The sequence below is a fragment of the Protobothrops mucrosquamatus genome, unplaced genomic scaffold (genome assembly GCF_001527695.2).
Source record: "Protobothrops mucrosquamatus isolate PMUCROS unplaced genomic scaffold, P.Mucros_1.0 scaffold21, whole genome shotgun sequence".
NCBI lineage: Eukaryota > Metazoa > Chordata > Lepidosauria > Squamata > Viperidae > Protobothrops > Protobothrops mucrosquamatus.
The window spans coordinates 509,015-520,485 of NW_015386406.1; the positions used below are offsets into that span (position 1 = coordinate 509,015).

The window sequence follows — 11,471 nt, forward strand, 5'->3', positions numbered from 1 at the left end:
TCTAATTCAATATGATCTACACATGGGTGGCCAGCTGTAATCATAAATTCGTACTTTTCCTTTAGAATTAAAATTTTCTTTATTCAATTCTTATAAATTCTTCAGTTTAGTAATTCTTCCTTCTTGTTTTTAAAAAGAAGTAACATCCCCCAAAAGAGATAAAGTCACACATAATACAATAAACTGTAGTAAGAAACAGTAAGTGAGCCACAGGAAGAGTTATTAAAGTAAAACTGTCTAAACCGCACGTTGGGGCTTTTCACAAATAAATGAACAGCAGCACTCCTGTTTTGTTGTTGTTGCCTTGTTTGTATGTCTTTAATTGTACCATCCTAGGTAGTATTTTAATTGAAAATCAAGGAAAATGATGTTGCAAAATAAGAATAAGTATGATGAAAAAAGGAAAGGCATAGCTACGTTTCATGACAGTCTTGTTTCATTACAACTCAGGCAACTTGTCCCAAGAAAGAAGCAGCAGCCATATCCTTGTCCTTCCTTCTCCGAAGGAAAAAGCAGCAGTAGGCAGGGGGAGAGGATTCCTTAGTGATTGGAGAACAGGTTTTAATGCTGAGTCCTAGAGATAGTTGGAATCTGTCCTTGACATTCACATTAGGAAAACCTTGCCTTGGTTTGTTGCTAATATAGCTCAGAGCCCTTTTCTTCAAGAAGGCTTTGTGGAGTGGCCAGACATTGGCACTATGTGGTTGATGGTGAGATATGGTCTTGTCGTTGTGTTTTTCGGTGATCAGGGAGATTTTTGTGGCCTTCAGAGACTGAAAGATATTTAGTGGGAATAGTCGTACTTGGTAAAGTAATGTCATGTTCAGGTTTGTTACTATTTTTATTTGGGAAGTACTGCCAGTTGACAGAAAAGTAATTGCTACATGTCATGGTACAATTATAAAACATTTTTGATAGGAAAAATAGGGAAGGCGAGACTACTGCTACATTTTGTATGTCATGAAATGTAGTAATTGTAGTCTTTCTTTCCCAGTTTTTCCTATTAAAAATGTGTTATAATTTAAAGACTCTCAACTTAAGAAAGTCCCCATCCTGAGGTTTATTTTTAATCTTTACAGTCCCACCACATGTATTGGATGTTAAATTCAACATATCCAATAGCACATCTTAATGAGGAACATACGAAATATCTTGGGTGGAGAAGCTTATTCTTGACAATAGATGGCATTTACACCACTGATTAAAATAAATTCTTCTCACTTTAAATCTCCTCCTTTTGGCTTGTGGCTTATTTATTTGTGGAGTTGTTTGCGTGCGTGTGTGTGTGTAGTATTTTTAAAGCTATAAGAAACTTAGTATTTTTCTCTCTGTTTTTAGAATCTGAATCTGAAGGGGATGAAAATCAAGATGGCTGAACAAAGCACAAACATGATTACAGCTGGCTGCTATTTCATAATTTTGTACTATCCAAGCAGGATTCTTCCTTGGGTGTCATAGTGAAACTTTAGGCCAGATTTTTTTTCTTTGTTAGTTTGTTTAGAAAAATAAAATATTGGAGCCCTGAAGCATTAGTTGCTATACATGAGCCTCTTTTGGCAAGCTGTATGCTAACATAGACAATGGCATTCAGCAAGGAGACAATTAGGGAAACTGAAATTAAAAGCTTAAGAACTTTTTGTTGGCATATTTTCAGGTACTAATCTCTGCCCATAAGAGGTTTTTTTTGTTTTTTGTTTTTGATCTGTGTACACAGTTCAGTATTTGTTTGTGTATGTGAGTCAACATCATTATGTTTTTTTTAAATTAAATGGCTTTTATATATTCATGTTTCCAGACTTTTTGTTTCAGAAGTGGTTAGTATGGAAACGAACTATTGCTGAAGTTCTACAGGAGAATTATTCAAAGACTAGTCAGTAACATTATCTTATCCATATAGCCAGCTTCCTTAGTATAACTTTCTCACCAACGTGAAATGTTTCCAAATTTAAGGTTGATGCCTCCGGGAGTATTTGATACCGGGGCAGAAACCTCCTGACTTAATTAGATATTTCACATAAAAACCAGCAATAAACTAAAGAAGAGCCAGTGTGCCATGTGCACAGGTTACATATAGCCAGCCCTAAGATATCAACATTAAACTGGAGCCTGCTTTCTTTTATTTTTTTTAAACAGTTATGTGGCTGTTGTCACAGAAGAGAAACAGTGATAAATCACATCAAAAAAAGGTTTAAACCTATTTAATTGACTCGGTGGTTATATTAATCAATTAAAATAATTTTCAATCAATTAAAGAGATCCTGTGTTTAATAATTGGGTAGATTTTTAAAAAAACCTTGAATGCAAATACAAGTAGTCCTTGACTTACAGTCATTTATTTAGTGATTGTTCGAACTTACAATGGCACTGGAAAAAAGTTACTTATGACCATTTTTCACATGACCCCATGGTCACGTGATCAAAATTTGGTTACTTGGCAACTGGCAGGTATTTATGACAATTACAGTGTGCTAGGGTCGTGTGATCATCTTTTGTGACCTGCAAACAAAGTCAATAGGCAAGAAAGTTCATAAAATGGGGCAAAATTTACAAAATTTTGCATTCCAGTAGAGGAAATCATCTATACTTGAATGCAAAAAAACTTTTAAAAGGTATTCCTTTTTTCTTTCTTGTAAGGAAGAATTATTTCTTTCTAAGATAGAAATGAAAAACCTGACTCTATATATTGCTGGATTCTAATCCCATCATCTCTGTTAATCATGCTGCCCAGTTTGATATAAATTGAACAAAGACTGGAGGATATAAGTTTGCTATCTCAATCATTTTAATATTACGCTGTTACCCGCATAAAAGCAGATTTGTTTCAGAAATATGGTGTTTACCCTTTGGTAATTGTAACTGAATAGTTACCTCAGAAGTAAGAAGGATAGACATTCGTTTACATTTGCTGCTGAACTATGAGGTCGAAATTAGCAAGGTAATGGTAAATACGTGTGATAAATGAATTTTTTAAAAAATAACAACTTGAAATACAAAGAAAAGAACCCAAGAATATTGATAAAATGGCTTGAAAATCATGTTGATGAATAAGTCTGTTCTTGGACACAAAGAATATGTATCAATAATCCATTGGTGTGAGATAAATGGAGATCTGTCCCTCATATTTATATTAAATAGAGATTGTAGAGCTACTGTAGCAATCTAAGAAGGACAATGGGATACTTGAATGAGTTTCTAGATTTAATACATTAAGGTGCATAGATCTAAATTAGATCATAAAAATCATGATTTTTATGATTTTGTCTTGAGTTCCTTGATCCACTAATGACTGTTATCAACTACCAACATAGTTCTAATATTGAGTGAATAAATGAGTTAAGTTGCAAAATACCTAGCAAAGAAGCAGTAGCAGTTTATAGGAAGATCTTCCAGTTCATCACATTCCAAGCAGATTGTGTTTTGTCTTAAACTATATTACTGGATAAATTAGAATGCTTTGCCATCTTTATCAGCACTGATGGGGCTTAATGTTGGCTTGTACCATGTCTAATCATGCTCCTTGTCTTCTGACTTTTGCTATCACATTAGATGTCTCTTTTGCTTCTTCATTCCCTGAAACTCTTGCCCCAGTATCTCCATCAAAGCGAGGCCTTTCAGGACCACTTGCATGCAGTCATCTCTGTACCACTCTTGCCAAATCAGTACAAATCAACAAAAGGAGTAGTGTCAGTTTTGCCATCACTTCTATATTAGGTTGCATTAATTTCTATTCCCAATTATACACTTGAACATTTACAAACCTGCAAAACTATTTTGTATGAAGAAAATCTGGTAGTTAATGTTTTCCATCAGAAGCACTAGAGTTTGCTTATGAAAGCCTTTAATCTAAATTTAAGTCCTAGTGGCCTCTAGTGTGGAATAACGGAAATTGCACTCAATTTCTATTTCAATTTATTTCAATTCCTGGACTCTAAATACATCATGATTATCAGGCAGATTGTATTCTTGCTTTCACATTTAAATTAAGTCCTTACAATCCCTAAATGTGTCCTAAAAAAGCTTGTTTTGTTTTATTCTTTTTTCCCCCTCTTTCCTATCCTGTTTCCATTATCTCCATGAAATAGGTCATCTTCTTTCCTACCTCCATCTGAGAACTTTCTTTTGCTTCTGTTGTAATAAAAAAAGAGATTTGTATGTGAGCGAGTGCCTCTGTGTGAGTGTATGTGTGTGTGTGTATGTGTGTGTGTGTATGCACGCATGTGATTTTTTCTAGATTTTAGTATGGCAAGGTAATGATATCATGCTGTGAACATAACATACTTAGACTTCAGCAAGGCATTCAACAAAATAGACCACAACCTACTTTTTGGTAAGCTAGGAAAATGTGGGATCGACAGCATCACCACTAGATGGATTTGTAAGTGGCTGACCAACCATACTCCGCTAGTAGTTCTTAATGGTATTACATCTACATGGAGGGAAGTAAGCAGTGGGGTGCCACAGGGCTCCATCTTAGGCTCAGTACTCTTCAATATCTTCATAAATGACTTAGATTAGGGAATAGAAGAGGAACTCATAAAATTTGCAGATGACACTAAGCTGTCAGGAATAGTCAACACCCAGAAGACAAGCTCAGTATCCAAAAAGATCTTGACAGACTTGAACAATGGGCCCTATCCAACAACATGAAATTTAATGTGGAGAAAAACAAGGCTTTAGGCAGGAAAAATTAAAGGTACAAGTACAGATTAGATGAAATCTGGCTCAAAAACAGTAACTGTGAGAGGGATCTTGGAGTCCTAATGGATCATCAGTTAAATATGAGCCAGCAGTGTGTGGCAGCAGCCAAAAAAGCTAATACAATCCTTGGCTGTATAAACAGAGACATAGAATCAAGATCATGTGAAGTATTAATATCTCTCTATAAAGCCTTAGTAAGGCCACACCTGGAATACTGCACCCAGTTTTGGTCACCACATTACAAAAAAGATGTAGATACTTTGGAAAAAGTGCAAAGAAGAGCAAGTAGGATGAAGAATAGTTGCAGTATTTGAGTTTGGCTAGTCTAGAAAGAAGAAGGATGAGGGGTGACATGGTAGCAGTATTCCAGTATTTGAGAGATTGCCACAAAGAGGAGAGGGTCAACTTATTTATCAAGTACCTGTAGGCAGGACAAGAAACAATGAATGGAAACTAATCAAGGAGAGAAGCAACCTGGAACTAAGGAGAAACTTCCTGAGGACAATTAACCAGTGGAAGACCTTGCCGTCAGAAGTTGATGATGCTTCATCACTGGAGGTTTTTAAGAAAAGACTGGACAGCTACCTGTCTGAAATGATATGGGGTCTCCTGCTTGAGCAAGAGGTTGGGCTAGAAGACGTCCACAGTCCCTTCGAGCTCTATTCTGATTGATTCTAGTAGTCTAGAATATATTGGATTCCGTTTTTAATTCCCAAAAAGAGCTTCTATGTAATCCCACTTCCATAATCGCACAATTGGTAAAGACCATCATTATAATTCCAGGGCAGATTGTTAGGCCGATAGGTTTGTAGGCAGGAATTGTGAAGTATAGATTGGTGGGTGCAGACCAGATCTCAGGACAGTCAAGCAAAGCAGAGATTGGGCAGAAATGGGGGGGGGGGAGCTGAAACACACCTGGTAGTCATAAACATGGGAGGCTGCAAAGCTCCCAAATTTTGATCATGTGACCACATGCAATGGCTGTAACTTTGAGGGTTGGATGTAAGTACCATTTGTTCAGCACCATTGTCATTTCAAATAGGGGCTGAACAAATGGTCGTTAAGCGAGGACTACCTCACTGCCTACACTTTTCAGGCAGTGCTATATGCAGTCATTGAAAATTTCTGCTCATTTGAGCATCTCATCCTTCTTTGCCCTCACCAAACATGGTTTTCAGTTCATAGGCAATTATTTATGGGCAGGAGAGATACCCTCAACTTCAAAATATAAGCAGCTGGACTACATTAAGAAGCCTCTCCTGACAGGAGACATCACTTGGCTGTTTTTGTCTGACCTCTGAAGATAATCAGGGTTAATTACAATTACAATTACAATTATCAACGTTAGGAAGGATTTCGGCGATTAAAATGAATGTTTTACCAAGAGTGTTATACCTCTTTCAAACAGTTCCAATAAAACTGGGGAATTTTTTTTTTGATGAATTAAATAAAATGATTAATAAATTTATACGGCTAGGGAAAAAAGCACGAATAAATGCTAAAGCATTACAGGATAGTAGAAGTAGAGACGGCCTTGGACTTCCAAAATGGGAAATTTACTACCAAGCAGCTGGATTGCTTTGGATCAGTGACTGGATAAATTTAGAAAATAAAAGGGTCCTTACAATTGAAGGTCATGATCTACAAGCTGGATGGCACGCTTTTCTATGGGGGAAAGATAAGAAAATTCATACATATTTCTTCCAACATCAGATAAGGGATGAATTAATTTGGATATGGGGAAAAATTTTTAAAAAAATACTATACGAAAATTCCAATTTGGATTTCACCAATGGAGGCGATGATTCATCCAAACACATTAGATAAAACAAAAATGATTAGGTATAAAGATAATAATCTATTGGTTCCCTTCAATTCTAGTTCTCTACTTAATTTTCTTGTCCCTTATTAATAGCTAACCACCGGTATACGTGTCTATTTTAGTTTTATAAATAAAGATATGGAGGAGTATGGGATATATCAAACATTACAGCAATTGGATAAAATATTGATAAACAAGGGAGAATTTTTTTTAACAAAAACCTATAAATTCCTATTAGAAATTGAATTTGAAGAAGAAATAGTAAAGGGCCCGATGATAGCATGGGCCCGAAATATAGATAGAAATATAGGACTAGATGAATGGGAAAGAATTTGGAATGTATATTGCAAATTAACGTTGTCAACTGCGTATAAAGAAAACCAAATTAAAACGTTTTACAGATGGCATCTAGCACCGGCGAGATTGGCTAAAATTTATAAGAATATGAATCCAGATTGCTGGAATTGCAAAAACAATGAGGGAACATTCTACCATATGTGGTGGCAATGCCCCAAAGCAAAAATTTACTGGGAGCAGATAAGAAGATGGATATTGGAAATAACAAGACAACAAATTGAATTCAACCCTGAAATATTTTTACTAGGTATAATTAATCCAAAAATTGAAAAATGACTCCAATACATCATTATACATATTATAACGGCGGCACGTATTACATATGTGCAACATTGGAAAAATGAAAGCATGCCAACAAGTGCAAAGATTATAGGAAAGATTTTAGACTGTGCGGAAATGAACAAACTAACTTTAGAAATGAAAGACAAAGAAGTTACTGAATTCTACGAGGTATGGGACATGTATTATAGTTGGTTAGAATTGAGGAATAAAAATGTAAGAGAAGTAATGTAAATAATTGTTAATAAATGTAAGAGATATAGGACATAGTATTGTTAAGGAAAAAGGAAAATGTATTGTGTATTGTGTATTTTGTCTGTTTGAAAAATAAAAAATAATTAAAAAAAAGAGAAGCCTCTCCTGACAGGAGACATCACCTGGTTGTTTTTGTCTGACCTCTAAAGATAATCAGGGTTAGGTCCAGGGTGTACTCAGTCAGGAGTTCTCCAGGGGATTACAAGGATTACAAGTTTATAGGCCACAATGGGAACTAAAAAAACAAAATCCTAAAAGAGTGAGGTGGCAAACTATTTCCATAGTTTGCCACCTCACTCTAGTTTGCTGACTAGAAAACTACATAGGTGTCTCCAAGAAATCAGCATGAATTGAGTTTGATTTGAAAAAAAAAATCTTTAGCTATGCAATGAGACTTACTAAATGTCCTGTAATACTGCCTTGCCAGCACTACAATCACTAATCTGCACAGTTTTCCTTACAAAACAATGAACAAGTTAGCAACCATTTACAACTATGCCAGCAATAAAAAAGTAACTTCTTGTGTTTTCAATCTTCACAGGTCTATAATGCAAAGCAAAGTTGAAGTAAGATCATAGGCACAATCACGATTTCACTTCATTTAATGACCAAGTTGCCCGACTCAATTGTGTTGGCTAAACAAGGACTACCTTAATTATAAATTCAGGAAAATTCATAATTTGACCAGGGTGCTAAACATTTGCATACAACTATAATTCTATACTCTCCTAATGCTTATATATAATAGCATTTTTCCTTGAGTTCGCAGAGACATTGAGTTTTTGTAAAACATATGATAGCACAGCAGGTGGCTGGTTGGGCTGTTAAGCAGCTCCTCAGTTTATTTAACAGACCTTTGTTTTCAATTTGTGATGTTTCATTTAACACTGAGCATGTTTCATTTTCTCTCATCTGTTGCTATATTTATAGATAATGTCAGCCTGTTACCACTCAAAGAGTCCCAGCTTGTGAATTATGGTTTCAATTATCTTAATCAATTAGCCAATGCAATTGGCTATGATAGTCAGATTTGGTATCTGCAAAATAAGTACAAATGGTGAATTTAACAGGCAATTTATGATTGCCAAAATAACAGTAGCTCAGCCAATGGAGAAATAATGAAGAAAAGGAAGAGAAAAACAATGTTTGAGCCATTGCACCAATATACCCTGTGCTAAAAGTAGGAAAAAACACATTACTATAAAATCCTTCATCTTTTAATTTAATTCATGCTGTTGTGTTTCTTGTCACTTAGTATTAGAATATGTTGCCATTTTGATTTGATGTTCTAATGTTATGTCTTCCCAAACTGTTTTATAGTCCCATTCGGTTTAGTGCAATAAGAAGCAGGTCAGAAAGGCTAATAAAAAGCTTGCAATTTCTAAATTTGAAAAAAAGTAAAACGTACTGGTTGCTATTATCTGCAGATGCAATTTGGCATTTTGTCTTCAATAGTCACTAGGTCATCCTTCCCAGCCAAGTATCCTGCAGGTAGGCATGATCAAAGAAAATTCTAAGCACTGCAGATCGAACATATCAATACTGCATTTTCCAGAAACTAGCTGAAGAGTGTCTGGCTCCCTTATAAGGTTCCAACCAATAGATTATGTATTTTGCTAATCAAAACTACTAAAAATCTGAAACATACTGGTTATAATGTCAAGATGCTGTCTATTTAATGGGACTATGCTGTGCATAAATGATGTCTACTGAAATGGCAAAGCCTGGAGTGGTTGTAGAATGAACAAATCCCTTTTCACCATTTCATTTATTATGCAATGTATTCAGTGATATGTTACAAAAACTCCAGAGTGGAAAAAGAAAGGCTCCTGCCCTTTCCCATGGAAGAAACAATCCACGGTCTTCAAACATGAACCACTTACTAGCAATGCTATTGAAAAGAATAAAATGGTCTGAAAGAAACAATGGAAACAAAGAGGATAGAGTGAAATCTCTAACAAAACAAGCAGCAGAAGCACCACACATGCTGCAAAGACCTGGTTGTATTAACAATATTACACTGGTATAATAGATGTATGCCAGTTTTAACAATGTCAAATAGCAGATGGTAAGCAATGGACCATCTCTGGGGAACAACATCATCTGATTGAAAACAGCACTTTTGTCTAAAAAGTGTTGAAACTATTGGAGTCTGCATCTCTAAAATTATGTATATAACTACAAAATTACTTGGAATAGTTCAGAGGCATCGGAGCCATTCTGATATTTTTTGTAACTGCAACAAACATTGAATTTTGTACAGTTGCTGCCATTGTAATTAGAAGTAGGATTCACAAAGTTTCACAAAGAATCATAGGGTGCCATCAGATTTTTTAAAGAGTTTTTCAGCATCTACCAATAGTGATGCTGACCAGGAATTGTAGTTTCAGTGTATCTTAAGATGATTGGAAACGTTTCCTACACTTTGAGGCTATTTTTCCTCCAATATACTACTTCAACTTTTCACAGCCTTTCTTTCAGACCTGCCTGATAAATAAATAACTGACAATTCTAGAAATGCCCAACAGAATAATTTATAACCTTTCCCACCTATATTTTATCATAATTATAACTGTAGGCAAACCTGAAGACCATTGGAGGGAATGTGTCCCAAGCAAAACTACCCAAGCTGGCTTCTCTTGACCATTTTTATGATAAATAATTTTCATTTCTGCTAGCAATTGTCTCTATTCTTGTTCTTGCAAATCATGTAGTGGTTAGATAACATCTCCAATTAAAGCTGGAGAGAGATCCAGGTTAGCAGTGGATTTAAATTCATAAATGGGCAATGGGATTTATTGCATTTGTTTTCTCTCAGTAGCTTCCATCCTTCATTTGATGTTTATGAAATTTATAGTGTTTAAAACTATTGTGTTAGCTTGTTTTGTTCTCCATAGGTGGCAGAGAAAAATATTGCTATTCACTGGTGAAAAAAAGATTCCTCTAAATAATGCATGATGAAAAAGGATCAGGACAACTAATGGCAAATGCTGAAAAATTCAGAGGGGTGACAAAGAGGATATTCCCCCAGTTATTTGACCTTTGCTTTGGCATTGGCTCCACCAACGCATAAAGTTTTGGGAAAGGAATCACACATTGTGCTACTATCTTTAGATTATAATCCTTTCTATTAACTGATGAAGCTGTTTCCCTATATTTATTTGCTGAGGCCACAGAGGATGGACTTGTAATACATGAAACATGGTTTTTGTAGTACTGTTGCATTGGCTGACTAACATGGGTTTTTTGTGTTTTAAATTTGCTTTTTCATTTGTATTGCTAATAATTTCCCATAAGCCTTAACCTTCAAGAAAAGTTTCTGTTTCTAAAACCAGGATTGGCAGGAGAGCGTTCGATACATTGTAGATAACATTTTCCTTTTTAGCTATTCTCAGGCCTCCGTGAACAAAGGAAATAATCAAGCTCAATCTTGAGAAGTGCTCTTAATGTATCTTACCCATATCTATTTTTATGTTTTTCCTTTGCAATTTTTTTTTATTTTTACTCAAAAGTAAGTGGCTATACTCACATATTATTGGATGCCTTAATTCTGGTGATGCAACTAAACAGATGAGTACTTCTAAAGCAAACACCTTTTGCTTTGAAGTTCTTTGTTGGGCAACTATAACATTAAATGTAATCCATTTTTCCTGTTTCCATCTTTTTCATAGGGAAACCCCACTTTATCCGAGTACTTTACTAAATTACTCTGAAATGATCTTCCGAATCAGTTCCTTATTGGAAAAGGTAAAAAAAGGCAGACCTACAACCAGATTTGGGCAACATTGCAGACAATAAGTAGACCTGTTTGATAAATTGCATGCAAAAATGTGCTTTGCACACACAAAATAGATGTTCTGTCAGTGGATTATTACATTAGATCACGGGTTGGCAACCCGCGGCTCCGGAGCCGCATGTGGCTCTTTGAGCCTTCTCCTGCGGCTCCCAGCCTCCTCCACCATTGCAGAGAGGGAGACAGAGACAGAAAGAGCACTTGCGCTTCCCTTCTCTCTCTCTCTCTCTCTCTCTCTCTCTCTCTCTCTCTCTCTCTCTCTCTCTC

General features: G+C 35.7%; 1 protein-coding gene across 1 annotated transcript in view; it reads left to right on the plus strand.

The window, feature by feature from the left end:
- The window catches only part of BZW2 (basic leucine zipper and W2 domains 2), a 38,059-nt gene extending 36,353 nt beyond the window's left edge, over positions 1–1,706 (plus strand). Inside the window, exon 13 of the mRNA XM_015810799.1 lies at positions 1,339–1,706. Within this exon, the coding sequence (XP_015666285.1) occupies positions 1,339–1,376 (38 nt within the window). The 3' untranslated portion in view covers positions 1,377–1,706. The remainder of the gene's footprint in view (positions 1–1,338) is intronic.
- The last annotated feature ends 9,765 nt before the right edge of the window (positions 1,707–11,471 follow it).